At 38.6% G+C, this 22666-nt stretch overlaps 1 protein-coding gene across 1 annotated transcript in view; it reads left to right on the forward strand.

Moving 5' to 3' along the window:
- LOC118833853 (cytochrome P450 3A24-like) overlaps positions 1–22666 on the forward strand; it is a 49212-nt gene that overhangs the window by 15263 nt on the left and 11283 nt on the right. Inside the window, exons 3-10 of the mRNA XM_036741270.1 lie at positions 705–757; positions 4871–4970; positions 5919–6032; positions 6492–6580; positions 14072–14220; positions 14764–14891; positions 16133–16205; positions 18250–18410. Coding sequence (XP_036597165.1) covers positions 705–757; positions 4871–4970; positions 5919–6032; positions 6492–6580; positions 14072–14220; positions 14764–14891; positions 16133–16205; positions 18250–18410 — 867 coding nt within the window. The remainder of the gene's footprint in view (positions 1–704; positions 758–4870; positions 4971–5918; positions 6033–6491; positions 6581–14071; positions 14221–14763; positions 14892–16132; positions 16206–18249; positions 18411–22666) is intronic.

The following is a 22666-nucleotide window of genomic DNA, read 5'->3' on the forward strand; positions in this document are numbered from 1 at the left end:
TTGCTCTCATCAGATTTGGCCTGAGGAGGGAATACCATACATACTCAGTTGGGTATCTTAGCCCACAGGAAAGAAGAGGGAGGAAGATAAAAAAAAAATTAAAGGGCGAGGGATGATGGAGGGGAGGGCAGATGGGGGTGGAGGCAATGAAAACAAACACTTTGGAAAGGGGACAGGGTCAAGGGAGAAAATTCAATAAAGTGGGATGGGTTGGGAAGGAGCAAAATGTAGTTAGCCTTTCACAACATGAGTATTGTGGAAGGTTTATACATAATGATACACATGTGGCCTAGGTTGAAGTGCTCGACTTCTTAGGGAGGGTGGGTGGGAAGGGGAGAGGGGAGAGAATTTGGAACTCAAAGTTTTAAAAACAGATGTTCAAAAACAAAAAAAAAGTTTTTGCATGCAACTAAAAAATAAGATACACAGGCATTGGGGCATAGAAATTTATCTTGCCCTACAAGAAAGGAAGAGAAAAGGGGATGAGAGGGGAGGGGGATGATAGAGGGGAGGGCTGACTGGGGAACAGGGCAACCAGAATATATGCCATCTTGGAGTGGGGGGGAGGGTAGAAATGGGGAGAAAATTTTTAATTCAAACTGTTGTGAAAATCAATGCTGAAAACCAAATATGTTAAATAAATAAATTTAAATTAAAAAAAAAAGAATTCATGCCAATATCTGATTTTAAAATGGTTTTTGCAGGGTATGACAAATTTTGACCTGACTTGTTTTAAAAAATATGGGAAAATCTGGGGGTGAGTATTCTAAGTACCTTTCCATGATACTTAAACATTTCAATAGTCAGTCACTAATAGCTTCCCATGCAACCTAAATACTTTTGTGAAGGTAGAGGTATTGGAGACCTGTTTAATGACACAGAATTCTAGTTCAGTCCCATAAAATCATAACAGATGCACCTAGTTTGATATTATTTTGGGTCATGGATTCTGTACACATCGCTTTTATTTTAGTTCAGTGCCATGATAATGTGAATGTTGCAGACATAAGGAAATATTGTAGGAAGTGCTTGCTGAGGAGGCCTACAAAGGCCTGCTGAACAATGCAGATACAAAGACAGAACTGAAAGAGTTCCTGCCCTGAAGGAGCTTCCATTCCTCTTGTACAATTCAACATGTTAAAAGAATAGTAATGAGAAAAGATGATCAGAGAAGTAATACCATATGGCTAAATGAGGGTAACCACCATTTCTTTGAGAATTAATTTTACTTCAAAAGAGTATTCTTCCACTTTATTTAATTCACTGATTAGACTCTTATTAATTACATACTTAATAAGTATCATTCTTAGTGAGGAGGAGGAGTTAAACAAGTGTCATTTTTAGAAATGTTAAAAATTTTGTTTGATACATAATTATATATGTAGTTGTAAATTGCATAATGTCACATGAACTAATCTCATTTTAATTTCCATGAGTAAGCAATGATATATTGGTTGACATTAGTGTAGGATCTGATACTCTATCAATCTGGACCCTTCTATTAGTTACCCCAGATTCTAGAGATTTGGGAAGATGGCCAGAATCCTCTCCAAATCTTAGCTCTTAAGCACTAACACAAATGTTTTACTTTTCCTTGTCAGCCATAGTACAAACAATACATAACAGTTAATATAACTAAATAGTAATGAAAATTAATTAACAACAGAACATGGCATCTACAACCTTTGGGTTCACTCTCCCACTAACATGCTAAAATTCAACGATAAGAAGAAATCTCCATTGTGATTATGCCTGGAAAACTGCACGTTGGCACACAGATGGATAAAGCACATGTGTGATTAGATAAGTATGTAGGGAGCAGATGAGAACACACACATATATGTGTATACATACATTATATATATACATACATGTATATGCATACATATAACACACATGTATATATACATGTATATACATAGATGGATAGATAGATAGATAGGTATGTAGACACATCATATCAACAAAGCTGTGTAGCTGCCCATGTCCTTTGCTGATGTGATTGTGCTAATCCATTAGACTTATTCCCTGCTAATCATCTTACACCAGGTCATTCCTTCTTGTGTTACATTTTACTTGCTTTGGAAGACCAAGATTCTAAATTCTATCTTAAACTCTCAGGAGGGTAATCTATTGAGTGGTTCTGTGAAAGCATGCCATGTTAGCACACTTCTTGTATTGTCTTCATAATCATGGGCTTCCATTCTCATTACTTTTCATCCAAATATCCACAATACTTCATCTTGAATACTTTTCCTTATTCTAATCACTCCAATTATTTCTTAGACCCAATCCATTTGAATTTTCCTTTACCTACTGCTTCTGTCCTTCAGGGAACTGCTATCCTATCATCTACCATCTTTCCTACACATCTATAAACTTTTGTAACAGCTTGAGTTCTAATTCCTTGCTTTAATAGAAACCTGACTACCTCTTGAAGTACCATATCCCTTAAAATGCTTTCTCTTCTGTCTTCTACTCCCTCCACCCAATACTCACAGTTAGAAAATGGAAAAGGCATATTCCTTAATCATCGCTGTTGTTTCAAGATCATTCTTTTTACTATCCTCTAATTACTTGCCCATTTGTTATCTGCTCATCTCCAAGTAACTTTTCCAATGTTTCCAATGACTTTGGTGCTGGGTTCACCATCTTCTCCTTTGCTCACCCCCTGCTCTTGGGTACAACAGAATATTTCAGTTGCCAGCCTGACCGTACAAGTCCTCAACCTCTACCCTTCCAAAGAGTTACTTTACCACCTCCAGTCAGCATGTTCACACCTTTGAACTAATACTCTCACCAATACCAAAAACTTAAATTAAAATTTGACAATGTAACCACCAATTTATTTCCTTTTTCCTGATCTACTCACTCCCATTAAGTCCAGCAGTCCTCTTGTTGTACATGGTGGACCATTAACACTTATTTTCCTATTCTGCTTGTTCCCTTTGAGTTTTATTTGACTCATTTTTTTGCCACTTTAATGCTTTCTTATCTATTCTTCTAGAATCCTTCAAACTCTTTTCTTCCACCAATCCCAGCTTCCATAGTCTCATTGTAGGCTGAATCCCAATAACATATTTTGCTATTTCTTTTGTAGGACAAAAAATCATTCATAGATAAATTGGGTCAGTTTTATCCAATTCAAATTCATGGTGCATAACTCTAGATGGGTACCTAGGTGGCACAGTGCATAGAGTGTCATGCCTGGAATCAGGAAGATCTGAGTTCAAATCAACCTCAGACATTTACTAGCAGTGTGACCCTGAGCAACTCCCTTAACCCTGTTTGCTTCAGTTTCCTCAACTGTACAATGAGCTGGAGAAGGAAATGGCTAACAACATATTTGCCAAAAAACCCTAATGAGGTCACAAATATTTGCACATGACTGAAATGACTAAAAAACAACAGCAATAATGCATTATATTTTTATTTATTTTGTTCAACATTTTCCAATTTCATTTTAATCTGGTAACTGAGAGTTTTAAAGCTGCTTGTAGATCATCCATAAGTTTGAAAGTCCTGATCTAAATGGTGGTTTATTTTTATAATTTTCAGGGTTATATTCAACTCCTTTTTCTTCATCTTATCTGAGATTCCTTCTGCTTCCTGGAATTTTCAATTCCATCTCTACCACATCTCCCAAATCCCTTTTATAATCCTACTTCTACCAGTGCCAAAACTAGTGTGAGTTGTTATTAGCACTCATATAGAATATCATTGTGACCTCCTGACAGGATTCTTCCTACCTCCACTCTCTCTTCTACTTGGTCCATTTAAAGAGCGTTTATTTTTAAAAACTGTTTATTTCTTTTCAACTTTATTTTAAAAATTTTGAGTTTGGAATACTTTCCTTTTCTCCAGTCCCTCCTTGAGCCATTGAAGAAGCAAATCATATGATATAAATTGTATGAGTGAAGCCAGGCAAAACATATTTCCATATTAGTGTGTTACAAAAGAACCCACAAGAAAAATAAAGGGAAAAACAATATTGTTCATCAGTTGTCCCTTGGGGGATGGATGACATTTTTTCATCATGAATTGTTCTTCTGGAATTTTCTTGAGTCATCTCATCCATCCTTAATATAATTACATGAGTAATTATTATTGTGTCTGTTAACATGCACATACATGCACAAAAGTCCTCCCTGGCTCCCTACTGCCTACTAAGTAAAATTCAAAAACTACTGACTGATGTCCAAGATTCTTCCTAGCATCGTACCTCCTTGTCTTCCCAGGCTTATTCCCTATCAGTCCCCTCTACACACTTTGTTTTCTAGCCACAATGGATGACTCTGGTGCCCAAACACACTTGCTACTCTCATGCCATTGTGACTGCTCAGGCAGTTTGCTGTCATTGAAATGCCTTCCTTCCTTCCTTTTCCCACTGAGTGCCTGACCATTTTAAAAATACAATTCAAATGTCACCTCTTCAATGAAACCATTCCCCTTTCCCAGCATATGACTCAACAAGAACAAGAACCACAATAGAATCTACTCTGAGAGCTTCCAATTACTTTACATTTGTTTTTTATTTGATCCACACAACAACCCTCTAAAGTTTATGCTATTTTCCCCCCTCATTTTACCAGTGAAGAAACTGAGTGTGAAAGAGGTTACTGACTTGCATGAGGTCACAGAGCTAGGAAGTGTCTGAGACAGGATTCTAACTTAAGCATGCACGAAGTATTTCATAAATATTCTCTCATGAGTTTTATTTTTGATTCGTGGTTCTCTTCCACATCTTAAATTAGAGCAACATGAGGCCACATTGAGTTACTGGCCATTAGTTTATAGCTTCTGTGTGCAACCTCTGTTTCCAACACTGTAACTTTATGACTGATACAATTTGCTCCATTTGGGGATGTAGGTTTTTTGATGGCAGACAACCTGTATTGGCCATCACGGACCCAGAGATTATCAAATCAGTGATGGTAAAAGAGTGCTATTCTGTCTTCACCAATCGTCGGGTAAGTGACAGTGGAAGAGTAATGGGGAAAGCATGCTAAACATATTAAGGGTTACACGATTTTTAAGCCATCTATAAACAGTAGCTTCACTCTTGACATTCTTGCAGAAGACAAGGTAGGCAAGACAGCCTGGCTGAGGACAATGAAGCTTAAGCTGGAGACAGAAGGCAGCTTTTGCTGGGTGATTTGAAGCCCCATCAATATTGCTTGGCCCCATAAACTTGGGAGTGGCAATGGCAACTCAACAACTAGAATTGCTTATAATGCAGCGCCTAGGTCCATTATTAAAGGGAAAGGTCACTGAGGCCTGATTTCTTCATCTCCTCAGGCAATTAACTGTTGACCTACTGCTTCCAATAGACAGATGGGCATAGCCCTGGATGTACCCCCAAGCCTCCTTTCCTGCCTTTAGCCAGGTGTTCCCAATCATGATCCTGGGGAAAAATCCTGTGGAGGAAGTACTGGCTGTCCCCATCAATGGTCAAGCAATTATCTCACATGTGACAGGCCAGTCAGAATAACTGATGCAATTGATGGCACGAGGAGGAGATACGAAATGATGTGTACCAGGGCAGATCAAATTATCACCACCACTACTATGTTCAACACCACTTCACCTCAGATATTGTGGGAGACAGGCTAGGACATGGCACTCAGGACCCCTGAGAATTACAATGCTTTTAACCTAGTATACCCAGCCAACATTCTGGGAAGCAACCTCTGTAGTGATGCAGCCTGGAACTGCTTCTTTAGGTTTAATTGTCACAACTTTTAAGTATCCAGAAAAGTAAATTCTTGGCACCAAAGTACATGGGATGTAAAGAGTCAGATAACAAACTATAGATATTGAAAAAGAATTAATTTTATACTGGAAAATGCAATACACCTCTAGCTCTGGTTCCACAACTGAATAAAACAATGGTCTTGACTTTTACTGTTTTCTTCTAGGGAATTATTGCAGGAAAGACTTTGCAGAGTGCTATCACAGTTGTTGAAGATGACCAATGGAAGAGGATTAGAACAATACTGTCTCCAACATTTACAAGTGGAAAACTCAAGGAGGTAAAGAATTGGACATTGGTCAGATTCTAGAAAACTGAGTCTAGGGGAGAGTAAACAAAATAAGTTCCAACAATTTTCTCTAGTAAAAGCCTAATGAATAGGCCTGTAAGTTTGAGCTTCCTCTAAGGGAACATTTTGTTTCCTATTTTTTGTGGTAATGTAGAGAGCATAGTGTCTGGAGTTAGTGAACCTAATCTCCAATCTCACCTCTGATGCATGTTACCTGAGTGACCATTAGCAAGATACTTAACCATTCTGGCTGCAGTTTCCTCTTAGTTAAAATGTGGTAGTTTGACTAGATGGCCTAGAAGGCCTCTACTTACTATAGATATATGCTTCTTTACATTCTAAAATGAGAAATGAATTAATGAAATACAATTCTGCTTCTTCTCACTTTGGAAATCTGGTTTGTTTTGGAATTGGGCTTCCCACATATAAGTATTGTCATTTGGCCTTTAGATGTTTCCCATCATTAACCAATATGGAGATGTGTTAGTGAAGAACATGCAGAAGGAAGCAGAGAAAAACAAGCCTGTGACTCTGAAAGAGTAAGTATGGGGCGACAGCTGTAGGAATCTAAGGAGCAACAGGACCCTGCTTGCCTAAGCCTCTCTCCTACTGTTTTTCCTCAGAAACTAAAGCCCCACTTTTATTTTTTTTATTTTTTTTAATTTAAATTTATTTATTTAACATATTTGGTTTTCAGCATTGATATTCACAACAGTTTGAATTAAAAATTTTCTCCCCATTTCTACCCTCCCCCCCACTCCAAGATGGCTTATATTCTGGTTGCCCTGTTCCCCAGTCAGCCCTCCCCTCTATCACACCCCTCCTCTCTCATCCCCTTTTCCCTTCCTTTCTTGTAGGGCAAGATAAATTTCTATGCCCCATTGCCTGTATATCTTATTTTTTAGTTGCATGCAAAAACTTTTTTTGTTTTTGAACATCTGATTTTAAAACTTTGAGCTCCAAATTCTCTCCCCTCTTCCCTTCCCACCCACCCTCCCTAAGAAGTCGAGCAATTCAACCTAGGCCACACATGTATCATTATGTATAACCCTTCCACAATACTCATGTTGTGAAAGGCTAACTACATTTTGCTCCTTCCCAACCCATCCCGCTTTATTGAATTTTCTCCCTTGACCCTGTCCCCTTTCCAAAGTGTTTGTTTTGATTACCTCCACCCCCATCTGCCCTCCCCTCCATCATCCCCCCCTCTTTTATTTTTTTTATCTTCCTCCCTCTTCTTTCCTGTGGGGTAAGATACCCAACTGAGTATGTATGGTATTCCCTCCTCAGGCCAAATCTGATGAGAGCAAGGTTCACTCATTCCCCCCTCACCTGCCCTCTCCCCTCTTCCCACAGAACTGCTTCCTCTTGCCACCTTTATGAGAGATAATCCACCCCATTCTGTCTCTCCCTCTCTCCCTCTCTCAGTATGTTGCTCTCTCATCCCTTAATTTCATTTTATTTCTTTTAGATATCTTCCCTTCATCTTCAACTCACCCTGTGTCTGCTCTCTCTCTTTTACATATATCTATCTATCTATCTATCTATCTATCTATATATAAACACATATATATACACACATACATACACATACATACTTATACACATAGATATATACATACACGTTCACATATATATACATAAACATATATATATACATAAATATACATATATATGTATATATATATATATATATATGCATATTCCCTTCAACTACCCTAATACTGAGGTCTCATGAATCATACACATCATCTTTCCATGTAGGAATGTAAACAAAACAGTTCAACTTTAGTAAGTCCCTTGCAATTTCCGTTTCTTGATTACCTTTTCATTCTTCTCTTGATTCTTGTGTTTGAAAGTCAAATTTTCTATTCAGTTCTGGTCTTTTCACTGAGAAAGCTTGAAAGTCCTCTATTTTATTGAAAATCCATATTTTGCCTTGGAACATGATACTCAGTTTTGCTGGGTAGGTGATTCTAGGTTTTAATCCTAGCTCCATTGACCTCCGGAATATTGCATTCCAAGCCCTTCGATCTCTTAATGTAGAAGATGCCAGATCTTGGGTTATTCTGATTATGTTTCCACAATACTCAAATTGTTTCTTTCTGGCTGCTTGCAGTATTTTCTCCTTGATCTGGGAGCTCTGGAATTTGGCAACAATATTCCTAGGAGATTTCTTTTTGGGATCTATTTGAGGAGGCGATTGATGGATTCTTTCAATTTCTACTTTGCCCTGTGGCTCTAGAATATCAGGGCAGTTCTCCTTCATAATTTCTTGAAAGATGGTATCTAGGCTCTTTTTTTTGATCATGGCTTTCAGGTAGTCCAATAATTTTAAATTATCTCTCCTGGATCTATTTTCCAGGTCAGTGGTTTTTCCAATGAGATATTTCCCATTGTTTCCCATGTTTTCATTCCTTTGGTTCTGTTTTATAAGTTCTTGATTTCTCATAAAGGCACCAGCTTCCACTTGCTCCAATGTAATTTTTAAGGTAGTATTTTCTTCAGTGGTCTTTTGGACCTCCTTTTCCATTTGGCTAATTCTGCCTTTCAAGGCATTCTTCTCCTCATTGGCTTTTTGGAGCTCTTTTGCCATTTGAGTTAGTCTGTTTTTTAAGGTGCTGTTTTCTTCAGTGTATTTTTCAGTATTTTTTTGGGTCTCCTTTAGCAAGTCATTGACTTGTTTTTCATGGTTTTCTCGCATCCTTCTCATTTCTCTTCCCAATTTTTCCTCTACTTCTCTAACTTGCTTTTCCAAATCCTTTTTGAGTTCTTCTATGGCCTGGGGCCAGTTCATGTTTGTCTTGGAGGCTTTTGTTGTAGGCTCTATGACTTTGTTGTCTTCTTTCGGCTGTATGTTTTGGTCTTCTTTGTCACCAAAGAAAGAATGCAAAGTCTGAGACTGAATCTGGGCGCGTTTTCGCTGCCTGGCCATATTCCCAACCAACTAACTTGACCCTTGAGTTTTTCAGTGGGGTATGACTGCTTGTAGACTAACGAGTTCTATGTTCCACGTTTGAGGGGGAGGTGCCAGCTCTGTCAGAGCCACACTTCTCCTTCCCCAAGAACCCCCAGTACAGACTGGGCTTAGATCTTCAGCAGGTTGTTGCACTCCTGCTCTGATCCTCCACTTAATTCCTCCCACCAGGTGGGCCTGGAGCCGGAAGTAACAACAGCTGTAGCTGCCCCACCTCCGCTGCCCCCGGGGCTGGAAGCTGAACCGTGAACTCCTTCCACTCCCGCAGCTTTTCCCACTAACTTTCTCTGCAGTCTTTGGTGTTTGTGGGTGGAGGGGTCTGGTAACTGCTGCAGCTCACATATTCAGGGCGCTAGGGCCCCCTCCGCCCGGCTTCTGGTCTGGTTGGTCCACGCAGCTCAGGCTGGGCTCTGCTCCACTCCGTTCCCAGCTCCCAGCTCCCAGCTCCCAGCTCCCAGCTCCCAGCTCCCAGCTCCGTGTGGAATAGACCTCTCCCAGAGACCTTCCAAGCTGTCCTGGGCTGGAGCCCTGCTTCCCTCTGCTGTTCTGTGGGTTCTGCCGTTCTAGAATTGGTTCAGAGCCATTTTTTATAGGTTTTTGGAGGGAGTCAGGTACGGAGCTCACTGTAGTCCCTGTTTACCAGCCGTCATCTTGGCTCCGCCCCCCGAAGCCCCACTTTTAGAATTATTTTCTTGAATTTCTAATTAACAAAGCAAGTGTAAAGACAACATGGTGAGATCTTTCCTACTGAGGCTAAGCACTTTGAGAAACCTATTGACATTTGGACTCTACTTTTGCTCCTTTTTCCTTTATCTTTTCATATTCTGAACTTTCTGTAGTCTGGCTTCCAAATTTGTCATTCAACTAAGCCTTAAAAAGTTTTAAAAATTTTCTCCAAAACTCCTAATGATCTTTTTTTCTTACATTTATGAAAGCATTTTAAACTCTTTTCTTAACCTCTTGCTTTTTCTCTTCCAGAAATTATATTTGACTTTGTCCCCAAGTTACGTTTTCCTTTTTGGCTTTGCTTGTAGATTTTTTTGGAGCTATTTTCTTCTTGGTTTGTGTTTGGTGTCTCTCTGTCACCATAATAGCTTTTTATTATGGAATTTTTTGTCTGTTCATTTTTTCCAATTTCCTGACTCTAGAATTTATGTTAGTTCCAGGTTCTACACACTCTTGGAGGGAATATCTGGGTTTGCTTCATTGCAGCTTTTTTGGGTTATTTGTTGTTGGGTTATTCTGGGCTCCAAATGCCAACTCATGCTGGGAATTTATGAACTTTTGATGCCCTAAGTGGTCTTATCCAGGGCAAAGTCTGATCAGTTCCTTCCCCTCTCTCCTTGACCAAATGACATCTGAGCTTTGCAGGTTTCTGACCTCTATTTGGGACTGAACAGAAATAGAGTGCTGCTAGACTAAGGCCCTGTCATCCAGTGGAAAACTCTCTTGGTTCAGAGAGAGGGAACTGTAGGCTTCCCTCTGGGTCTGAGATTCCTTTCATTATTATCCCTCAGTTGTCTTCAGATTGGTTTAAATGTTAGAGCTCAGTACAAACTCTTTTCCTGGGGTTGGAGACACATTGCTGTTGCTTGCTTGTGAACTTCCCTCTTGTTTGACAGGGCTCATAACTCTTTCTCCCCTCTGGGTCCTGGTCCCTTCCATGTCCACATGGCATCTTTGACCCACAAAAGTGTAAGGAGTGACAATGTGTCTGTTTTCAATGCATGCCCTACATGAGTTCTCGGTATTGCATTTTAAAAAAAATATCTTTTATTTTCCTTGGGCAGAGTTGCTGGAATGTTCCTTAGGGCTAATTTTTGGCTACTTTCTAAAGATCTTTATAAGTGTCCCTATGTGAACCTGGGCCAGAAAATGACTTTTTTTTTCTTTCTTGGGCTTCCCAATCATTAGCTAGTCTGTTTCATTTTCTAGAGTAGTTTTGGGCAAGAGTGAGCTCTTTGTGCATCTTTCTTCTCTTTCGTATTAACTCCATCTCTATTACTGCTCTCTTAATTTCCAAATAAATGACTCCTCATGGATTATGATCCTTGTCGGCCCCATTGCAGCATCTGACATTGTTGACCCCCTTCTCTTTCTGGATGTTCTCTGTTTTCTGTGTTGTGATTCTGCTCTGTTTTGGTCCTCCTCTTGTCTGTCTGGCTATTCTTTAACAACCGCCTTTGCTCAATGTCCGTTCATGGAACACCTACTAATTGTGGCTCTGTCAGTCAAGAATAATTTATAGTTATTTAATTTATTAATAAAAATGTGAAAGAAGTACCCCATTCAAAATAACTGTAGAAAGTATAAAATACCCATCAACAGAAACTCAGGAACTATATAAGCAAAACTAAAATAAAACATGTTTTTATGCAAATAAAGTCATATTTAAGTAATTGGAGAAATATTAATGGTTTATGTGTAGCAGGGCCAATATAATAAAAATGACACTTTTACTTAGATTAATTTATATATTCAATGCCGTTCCAATTAAATTAATAAATATATTTTAATGAATTAGAAGAAAATAAAAAAATTCATTTAGAAGAGCAAAAACTCAAGAATATCAAAAGAACTAATAAACACACAAAGGATGGAAGTTTAGTAGTGCCAGATCTTAAACTATATTACAATGTAGTAATTATCTAGTTTAGTTATCTGACTTATTGATAGGTGAAAAATTTATGAATAAAGAAGAGCTAGAGAACAGAGTAAGCTGTAAAAATGGATAAATCTGATTACATTAAATCAAAGTTTTTTTTTATAACAAATAAAATCAATGTAGCCAAGATCAGAAAGAAAGAAGAAAATTGGGAAAAATTTTTGTAGACAGTTTCTCAGATAAATGTCTCATCTCTCAAATATATAAGGAACTTTGTCAAATCTATAAAAATATGAGTTATTCCCCAATTAATAACTGTTCAAAGGATACGAAGAGTTTTTGATGAAGAAAACAAAATAATTTATAAATATATAAAAAATGTTTTAAATCATTATATATAAGTATCTTCCCTAAATTGCCTTTTATTGAAACTATCAGTATCCTCAGTTCCTTCGATAGGCCTTTTGTTGTGAATCACTTCATCATACTAGACATTGTACACCATTACCTCGAACTTATCAACATCATTCTCTAAATATGATGCTCAGAGCTTTGGACACAATAATATAGAGATGGTCTGACCAGGGCAGGGTGCACCAGGACCATCAACTCTTTCATTCTGAATAATATTCATTTCTTCTTCATTTTAAGGGCTCATTATATTCTTAATTATCATTTATGTGGACAATACAAATTAAAATAACTTTGAGATACCACTTTATACCTATCAGATTGGTTAAAATCCTTTAAGAAGAAATGACACATGTTGTGGGGGATGTGGAAAAATAGTGACACTAATCGATTGTTGGTGTAATTGTGAATCGATCCAGCCATTTTGGAGAGCAACTTGGAATTATTTCCAAAGTATTTTAAAGTGACTGTACCCTTTGACACAGCAATACCATTATTAGTTCTATTTACAAAGATGATTAGGGAAGATAGAAAAAAAACCTATGTGTTCTGAAATGTTCAGAGCAGCTTTCTTCATGGTACAAAGAGCTGGAAATTTTGAGGATGCCTGTCAAATGGGGAATGGCTGAAAAGTTGTGGTATATGATTGTGATAGAATACTATTGTGCTCTGAGAAATGATAAACTCAATAGTTTTAGGAAAATATGGATATACTTGCACAAAATAATGAAGAATGGAATGAGCAGAATGAAAAGAATGTTGTATACAGTAGCAGCAGTATTTTCGATGAGCAAGACTGAGTGGCTAAGTAATTTTGACTTTTATAAATATCCAAACTGCAATGGATATATGAAGGAAGAGACTATGTGCATCCAGAGAAAGAACTGATAAATAGAACATGTACAGAATGATTTTACACACACATACACACACACATACAAATGCATGCACAGACACACACACATAAAATTGTATCTAATGGTAGCCATCTATAGCATGGGGTGGGCAAGGGAAAAGAAAGCAAAAAACCAAATTTATGTGATAAGTTTACTATATATTTAAAAATATAGCCAGTTGTACGTTATAGATTTGCACTTTCATATGCAAGCATCTTTTTTCTTATTCCATGTTATGGAAATGCTTGTTTTATATTATAAATTAAAAATAAAATAAATAAAAATTAAAAAAAAGGAAAACATGAAGATAAGTGGTGGAGTGATATTTTAGATAATCTGCAGAAGACAGAAGAATGAGGGGTCAAAGGTATAGCTGTTAGTACCTTCTTCTATGCTGCCACCTTCCACTTCTTCGGTATTTATCTTCTAGGGATTGATCGATATACATATGTATTTATGTATGTCTACAATCCCTGTTTGCATATAAGCTTTTTGAGGCCAGAGGATGCTTTTGTATTTTTCTCATATCTCCACTGCCTAGAATAGTACCTAGCACATTCAAAGCACTCAGTAAAAGATAGCTTATTAATTGGAAACAGGGAGTATTGACATTGCGGGGAGGAAAATGTACCCCTGGTTAAATGAGGGAAACCAAACCTTCTCTAATAGCTTAGGAAAAATAAGAGATAATACCAATCAGGACTGCTATGCATTTTGTTGCCCAAATGTCCTACATATATCATCATTCATTTATAAAATGCTTTTTGGACTTTGAGGTACTTAATGAAAAGAATCAACATTTTCCTGAAAAATCTCACCTAATGGATGCTACTGACCATTTTCAACTCTAGCTTTTATGCCCTTCAGGCTTGAACATAGAGCACAGTCAGCAAACCTGGCCAGACCACATTAACATGTAATTGAAAATAGGTAATAAAGTAAAGTAAAATAGAACATAGGTAATATTAACATGTGGTTTTCTAATTTCAATATATAGCCCACAGGTTTCTTTTAGAATGGTTTAATGACCCTGGTTTCTATTGAGTTTGACACCACTGGTTTAGAGGCTCACTTCTTGTCTTTGCTTGGAGAAGAAAGATGTGGTGGTGCCTGTTCTGAGTTTTTTCCTTTCTTTTCTCAGCATCTTTGGAGCTTTCAGCCTGGATGTGATCACCAGTACTTCATTTAGTGTCAATATTGATTCCTTGAATAACAAGGATGATCCCTTTGTCAGAGAAATCAATAAGATACTTCAATCTGTTACTCTGGGCCCACTTAGGCTTACAGTGGGTAAGTTGGTTCTTCTTCACAGAAACGAAAACTAAAAAGTTCAGTGGGCTTGATATTCCTGAAGATAACTCAATAGATTGAATCATAAATTTAGAGATTGAAAGAAACTTAGAAGCTATCAAGTGTAACAGAGGATTAACCTGATGCATAGATTACAACACAATCTCAGGAATTCTGGATATTAAACACTTTAATTGCTATCTATTAGGGAGGAGGTACTTTTCAGAGAGCCACTGACCTAAATCCTAAAGAAAATTGTTTGCTGTTTGGGTTAGTCATAAATAGCTCAGCAGTTAACCTACAGCCAGGGATGGGTACAGGACACCTCATTTTGGAGAGAGATTCCCTTCCACTGTTGGGATTTTCATTGACCCCCACCAGTTTACAGACAATTAGTGATGTCAAAAAAGAAATGAGTAAATCATATTACAATTTGTAGTCTGGTACCTAATCTCCCCATCTACACTCTAAATAAAGGTGATAGCATCTCTCATAAAATTCTACAGTTTTGTAAGTATATTTTTTGTTTCCTATTTTTCTCAGAAATCCTGCCATTCCTTGTTCCTTTGTTTCAAAAGTTGGACCTAGGTCTATTTCCAAAAGAACCAATAGATTTCTTAAAAAAATCAATTAAAAAAATAAAGGAAGAACGAAAGAAAAATTCACAGATCGTAAGTAGATCTCTATTGTTCAGAATAAGAATAAGCAAACAATATAAATAACTGTATTCTTCATGCTCAGAATAGAGCAAACAAAACTTGTATTCCTTTTTACTTGATGCTCTTCTTTTTCCTCTATAATTTTAATTCAATTCTAAATGTCAGATTTTTTTGAGGACTTACCATAACCTGAAGAAGTATTACTTTGTGGCTTTTAAGCTTATTTCCAGCTCTAACTTTATGCTCCTATCATTTAATATTTGTCAGACCTAGTGATCTGTGTATCTGGGAGTATAAAGAGATAAAAGAGACTGTACAAGCTCTCAATTAATTTATGATAGAGATGTAATAAAATACATATTCAATATTATATTGAAAATTAGTATGTGATGTGTAATAGGAACCCAAGGAAGAAGAAAACACCTTTCTCTTTTATTTACTCTCAAAAAGGGCTTTACTAACAACACAAAGGCTATATAAGAATGGGCACAAAATTATAATTGCGCCAGTTATGTTGTATTCAAATTCTCCATGTGGGCTCTTGGCTCAAATTCAGGACATTTTTAATGTTCCCACAGAGGTCCTACTCTACACCCCGTTTTTCTGGAACATCTATGACCCCTTAGTTCTTGAAGGCCATGCCCAAAAAGTATAACCTATTGTTGATGTTTGCAAAATACAAAGTCTTCAAGCTTAGGCTTATTGGTTCATTTAATGTTGGCTGAACTATGACCAGTCTAGCTGGGTTTGAAGATGGATATCCATTGGTTGACCACAATGAGATGAATTTCTTTGGCTATAGTGATCCTGGAGAACCAGCCATGAAGTTATTGTAAGATTTTCATCAGTGCTGTCTACAATAGTGATGTTATAAGCCATTGAAGCATTATCTTTCTATCCTTTCTGTCAGACTTAAGAGAATTCATTTCCTGACATACTTAATATTTTATTTTAGTCTGCTTCCTTCCCATTACTCTGGGTTGGTGACTGGGACAGAATCTTTTAAAATTGAGGAATCTGACTTTAAGAACTTATTTCATTCACCTGAGGCTCAGGCTCTTTGACCATCCAGGGTTCTTGGTGGAAGTGGCCTGTGTAGAATTTCAACATTGCCACTGAACTGGAACCACAATGTTACTAATCATTTGGATCTTGACTTGTCCGGCAGGCATATTAATTGGCTGTGTTCATAGTTAATTTCCATGTTCTCAAGAACTTTTTTAAGCATCAGTGATTTCCATTTTTTTTTCTAGCACCGAGTTGATTTCCTTCAGCTCATGTTGGATTCTCAGACTCCTAACAATTCAGAGATGCATTCTTACAAAGGTAACTTGGGCATGAAGGTGGCCACAAATTGGAATCTTGAATCCATTATTTGGGAAAGTATGAAAAAATTTCCAGTTTCCTTAGATGATATACCAAAAGGCAATGACAGTGACAATGATGATGACAATGATATTACAAGATTTCCAGAGTATTTTACATATATTGTTTCATTTGATCTTCATCATAATTCTGCGTGCTTGGTGTCATTCCTTTGTCCTTTTCAGAGGTGAGGAATCTAAGTCTGAGAGAGTTTGAGCAATTTCCGCAGGATCACAGCTAGTAAAATTTTGAAGTAGGATTTGAACTTGAAACTGATTTACCTCTAAATCCAGCACTCCGTGGCATCACCTAGCCACCTCGGAAAGATGCTTGACATCTGTAGGATGATCTAGATGGAGACAATTTTCAAAATCATATTTGAATTTGTGATGGTCAAGTTAGTGTGAAGCTCAGATGGTGACAATGAGGCACAGTGAGGTGGGAAAACCACAATTTTGAAGAGAAAAAATTTGGTTCTGTTATCCTACCTGTGCTACTAAGTATTGTATGACCCTGCATATACCAATCCGCTTGTTTGGACTTCCTTGTCATAGGTAAAAACAGGTAATTGGCCCTGATGAATGTTCACTTATCATCTAGATCTAAATCCTATAATTTTACTCTATTTCCTGTCTTTTTGTGCTCAGCTAGTTGGACAACTAGGTGGCATACAATGTAGAGTGCCAGACGTGGAGTCAGAAAGAATCATCTTCCTGAGTTTAAATCCAACCTCAGATAGTTACCAGCTGTGTGACCATGGGCAAGTTACTCCCTGTTTACCTTAGTTTCCTCATCTGTAAAATGAACTGGAGAAGCAAATTGCAAACCAGTGCAGTATCTTTCAAACAAAAACCTCAACTGGGGTCACAAAGAGTCAGAAACAATTGAACAATAGCAAAAGAGGAAAGAAAAAAGTACATGTTTCTCTTGCTAAATAAACCTTGTGAGCGAACTTCTCAAATAATATTTTAATTACCACTATTCTCATTTAGCCATAAGTAGGATATAGACTCTCCCATGCTGTGTACCTAAGCATTCTTACCAGAATTCAGCCTGAGAGAGGCAGCGTATTTTAAGGGAAGGGGGAACTGTAGTTGGGAGTCAGAAGGCCTGATTCTAATCTCAGCCTCAGCCACTTCCTGGCTCCATGACTTTGCAACAGTCATCTTACTGCTCTGAGCTTCAAGTGCTTTTTCTGAAGAATGGAGAGAAGCATTTTAGTGCTAGCAGTTTTACAGGCTTGCTATGGTGGTCACATGAAATCACGTAGGTAAAATATAAATACTAGGCACTATAGAAAGAAATGTAGCCAATGTTTACTGTTCACTTCTGGACTCCTTCCCATTGTGGAGCCCATCAGCCATAGGATGTAGTGGGGTACTATGTGAAGAGCATGCCTCTGAAGTCTGTGGCCCTAAGTTCAAATCCTCACTCTCTCACCTATGAGACTTTGGGAAAGTCATTTAACCTCTTGAGGCCTCAGGCTGCTGAACTGATAAGTCAGGATGCTGGACTACGTGGCTTTTGAGGTCCCTTCCAGCTCTAGATCTGTGATCTCCCTTCAATCATCTCACTTCCATATTTGCTTCACTCCATATACAACCACCCTACTGCAGACACTTATCCCCTCTCCTCTGGACTACTGCTAGAACCTTCTAACGTGTCTGCCCCATTACACAGTGTGCTAGAAAGAAGAGAAAAATCCCTGAAATTAAATGTCACTTTTTATCACATTAAGGAACAACGACTGAGGATGAGGCAATTGTGTGGAAAGAACACAACAGGTATAGGAGAAAAAAGTTTGAGCAACCGTGGTTAGAATTAACCTCTTTCCTTGTGATAGATTTTGGGGAAAATTCCTATTATTTCAATGAATGTATATCAGATCTTTTCTGGGTATTCTGGAGATTCAGAACCTTTCCTAAATTCTTGTGATATGACTGAAAGATATAGCAAAGGTATGATGACTTTGTCTGAATATCTCTCTCCCTTCCCTCCATTTCAGATCTGAGTGATGAGGAAATCCTAGCCCAATCCATTATCTTTATTCTTGCTGGATATGAAACCAGCAGCTCAGTCCTTTCTTTCCTGTTTTACAACCTGGCTACCCACCCTGAGATCCAGCAGAAACTTCAGAAGGAGATAGATGCTGTTTTACCCAACAAGGTGAGAGCACGAGAAAAACAGAACTATTCACACCCCCTCCTAACTTACTTTGGATTCACCTATTTGCCTCATCTCCTAGTAGAAGCTTTGTCAAAATCACCCATGCTGACTGAGTGTTTGCTCATTTCTGAGGCATGGTGAGGGTTTGAAAAGACACAGATATGTTTATACACCATAAATTTACATGGAGGTCTTGAAGAGAAGAAATTTCTCAGGAACTAGTGCCAACCCTTGGAAAAATGCTGAAAAAGCCTCTTTATTCTCTGTTCATACAGTCATTTCACAACCCTTCCTCCATTCAATGGCATTCATTTCTCACATCTTCTGATACTTGATATCACTGTGACTTTGTGTCTCTACTCCTCACTTACTCTCTTTCCCCTTCCCTCCTTTCTTCTTCTATTTTTTATCTCTTGCTCATCCTTTCCTTCCCTTCTCTCTTCTTATGTCCTCTTCTCAGATTCTCATTCTATCTCTGATGTGCAAAGGTTATAAAATTTTCCCGGTGTTAGAAGACGAGCATTTGGATTGACATTGGAGTTGCCCATACCTAGGCACCTCACCAGGATCACCTGTCTCCACTACTTTTGGACAAGTAGGATAGTCACTCTATGGCAACAGAAGTACTTATTTGCCTATGAGGTTACTAGATAGCGTTGAGAATGTAATGAAATAATCCACTTAAGCAGTAATGAGTGATCAAGCTAGAGTGGTGGTAGTAGGAAGGAAGAGAAGGTAAATTTATCAGTGTCTCTTTAGATCTCATTGACTACCTAGCAAACCAAACCTGAGCCCCTAGAGCGGTGCAGAGGGCAACATAGGGCATGTAAATGAATGGGAACAGATTCTGTCTCATCTTGGTTTGGGACCAGATCTTTTTTTGTATATTAGTCATTTTCTCTAGTATTCTATAGGTTGCCAGGATATTTTTTTTTCTTGGAGATAGATGATGACTACTAAATAGTGACTCCCTATTCTCTTTCCAAGCCACATAATACCCTCTATGCTGTATGGAAGTGTCAAAAAAGGATGATTTGACCAGAGCTGTCCTTGTTAATAGAGAGCTATGTATGTTATCAGTTGTAAGGATGCTGGGAAAGCCTCTCTTCCCTCACCCCAAATATCTCTTCTAAATTCTGCCAGTGAACATGCATCTCTTTGAATCGTTTTCACTGTGAAGTCCCTTGGAGGTATACTAAACTGTTATGAAATACTATCGGAGAATCCCAACATTATGGTGAGCTGAGAGTGAGGACTTCTAGTGTCTGGATGGAAGTTAGTTGTTTCAAGAAGGATTTGGTTGTTGTCCTTCATTCTTGAAGAGGACCAAAATAACATCAGTATGCTAGAGTCAAGTTACAGTGTGTTTGACTGTGTCTGATCATACCTATAAGAGCTTGGAATGTTCTACCTCAGTTCAGGCACAAATGGTCCATGTGAACATTTGGGGTGGATTCTCTAAACTTGTACATCTCATGTTTCTTTCGACCTACTTCAATTCTTATTTGCTTATAGAGCACAGCATCTTATCTGATGTGGGCATGTCATGACGAGTGGTCCTGTGCCAGTGTCTCCCATGTCACACAATCAATTCCAACGTTTTTAAGAGAGACCTTGAGAGTGTCCTTGTATCACTTCTTCTGACCATGATGTGAATACTTGCCCTGTGTGAGTTCTCCATAAAAGTCTTTTTGGCAAGCATATGTTTTGCATCCAAACAACATGGCCAGCCCATTGGAGTTGCACACTCTGAAGTTAAGTCAAAATTTGGTTTCCTGGAGAAGTTCTTCAACCTTATATGTCATGTGTTTCATGATGGCATGCTTGCATAATGGACAATGCTGTCGTACTTTCCTAATCATCTATGGAATAAAACAAGGCTGTATGCTTGCTCCCATGTTTTTTAGCCTGATGTTTTCAGCCACACTGTCAAATGCTTTCAGTGAGGATGAACATGGCATCAAGGTCAGCTACCTCATGGATGGTAAATTCTTCAGCTTGGAAAAGCTACAAGCCAAAACCAAAGTGGAGGGAGTGTGTGTGTGCATGACTTGCTTTTTGCAGTTGGTTGTGCACTCAATGAAGCCTCTTAAGCTAAGATGCAACAAAGTTTGGATCGCTTTTCAGTTGCTTGTTTTAATTTTGGCTTAACAATTAACACCAAGGAACACAGGTGCTCCATCAGCCACAACCACTCAAACCATATATGGAACCATTGGTTACAGCAAATGGAGAAGTTTTGAATGCTGTAGACAAGTTCACTTACCTTGGTAGTATAATTTCTGGGCATGTACATATTGAAAATAAGGTTGGCACATACCTTGTCAGAGTTAGCTCAATGTTCTGGGAGGCTCTGAAGAGAAGAGGTATTAGACTGACTACCAAATGTAAATTCTACAGAACCATTGTGCTGACCTCATTGTTATATGCCTGTGAAACATGGATAGTACAAAAATGCCATTCCTGGAAACAGAATTGATTCCATTTGAGTGGTCTTAGGAAGATTCTGAAGATCACTGGGAGGAGAAGGTAACAGACTCAGAGGTCCTTTGGAAGGAGAAGCAGAGATGACAAGAAGTGGAAGCTGGAGAGCGATGAAGACAAAGACAGGCTCTTCTCAGGTTTGAAGTGTTTCTCAAGTAAACTTAACTGAGGTAGATTTTGTCTACTATTCCATCCAAGACTTCATGGTTGGCCTGGTGTGTTTCTAGAGATAACCTCGAAGAACAGAAGAAAAATATTCATCTTAGCACTTCTAAGCACATTCGTCCTTCTACTGAGGTTGAAGAGTTTTGTCCTGGGGTCAAAAGGGGTCATTTAATTAAAACATTTATATAAATGCTAATCTCACTTTCATAGAGCTCAGAAGTTTTGAATTGCTTCATTAGTACATTGAGGACTACACTGGCTCCCAACATTCCACACGTTCAGTGGGAGGCAGTGCCAAGATGGTGGCTGGAATGCAGGGACTCACTTAAGCTCTCCCCCAGGTCCCTCCAAACACCTGTAAACGTAGCTCTGAACAAATTTTAGAGCTGTGGAACCCACAAAATAGCATAGGGAAGCAGGGCTCCAGCCCAGAACAGCCTGTATGGTCACTGGAAAGTGTCTATCACATGGAGCTGGGAGCAGAGTAGAGCATAGCCCAGCATGGGCCATGCCAGGACCAACCAGACCAGGAACCAGGCAGGACAGGCCTTAGGGCCCTGAATCATTGAACTGTGGCAGTTACCAGACTTGTCAGCCCACAAATGCCAAAGACAACAGAGCAGGTTACTGGAAAAACTGCTGGATCCAAGCAAGAACAGTGCACAGTCTGCCCCAGCCCCAGGGCCAGGGAGGTGGTACAGCTCTGCAGCTGCTTCCAGAGATCCATCTGTGGTTGCTTCTGTCCCCAGGCCCACCAAGTGTGAGCAATTAAGATGTGGATCAGTGTGGGAGTGCAGAGCCTGCTTTACCCTGTTTGGATCTGTGTTGCAATCCTGGTTGGCAGTTCTTGGGGGAGGAGGAGCGCTGGTGTGGCAGAGCTTACTGTGTAGAAGTGGCTCTGAAAACAGAAGCATAGCCCCTAAAACTTGGGACAAAGTACTCTCTACTCTATAAGCAGTCATATTCTGACAAAAAGCTTAAGGGTCAAGTATTTGGCTGGGAACATGAACAGGCAGCGAAAATGGATTCAAACTCCAACTCAGTCTTTAGAATCTTTTTTGGTCACAAAGAAGATCAAAACATACAGCGAGAAGAAGTCAACAAAGTCAAACAGCCCACATCAAAAACCTCCAGTAAAAATATAAATTGGTCTCAGCCTATGGAAGATGTCAAAAAGGATTTGGAAAAGCAAGTAAGAGAAATAGAGGAAAAATTGGGAAGAGAAATGAGAATGATGCAAGAAAATCATGAAAAACAAGTCATCTATCAAGAAATTATCAAGGAAAACTGCCATGATATTCTAAAACCAGAAGGTAAAATAGGAATTGAAAGAATCCACTAATCACCTCTTGAAAAAGTTCCCAAAAAGAAAACTCCTAGGAATAGTGTAGCCAAATTCCAGAATTCGCAGGTCATGGAGAAAATACTGCACATAGTCAGAAAACAACAATTTGAGCATTGCGGAAACATAATCAGGATAATACAAGATCTAGCAGCTTCTACATTATGGGTTTGAAGGGCTTGGAATATGATATTCTTCAGGTCAAAGGAGCCAGGATTAAAAGCAAGTATCACCTACCCAGAAAAAGTGAGAATGATGCTCCAAG

Source organism: Trichosurus vulpecula, chromosome 1, assembly GCF_011100635.1.
Source record: "Trichosurus vulpecula isolate mTriVul1 chromosome 1, mTriVul1.pri, whole genome shotgun sequence".
NCBI classification, from domain to species: domain Eukaryota; kingdom Metazoa; phylum Chordata; class Mammalia; order Diprotodontia; family Phalangeridae; genus Trichosurus; species Trichosurus vulpecula.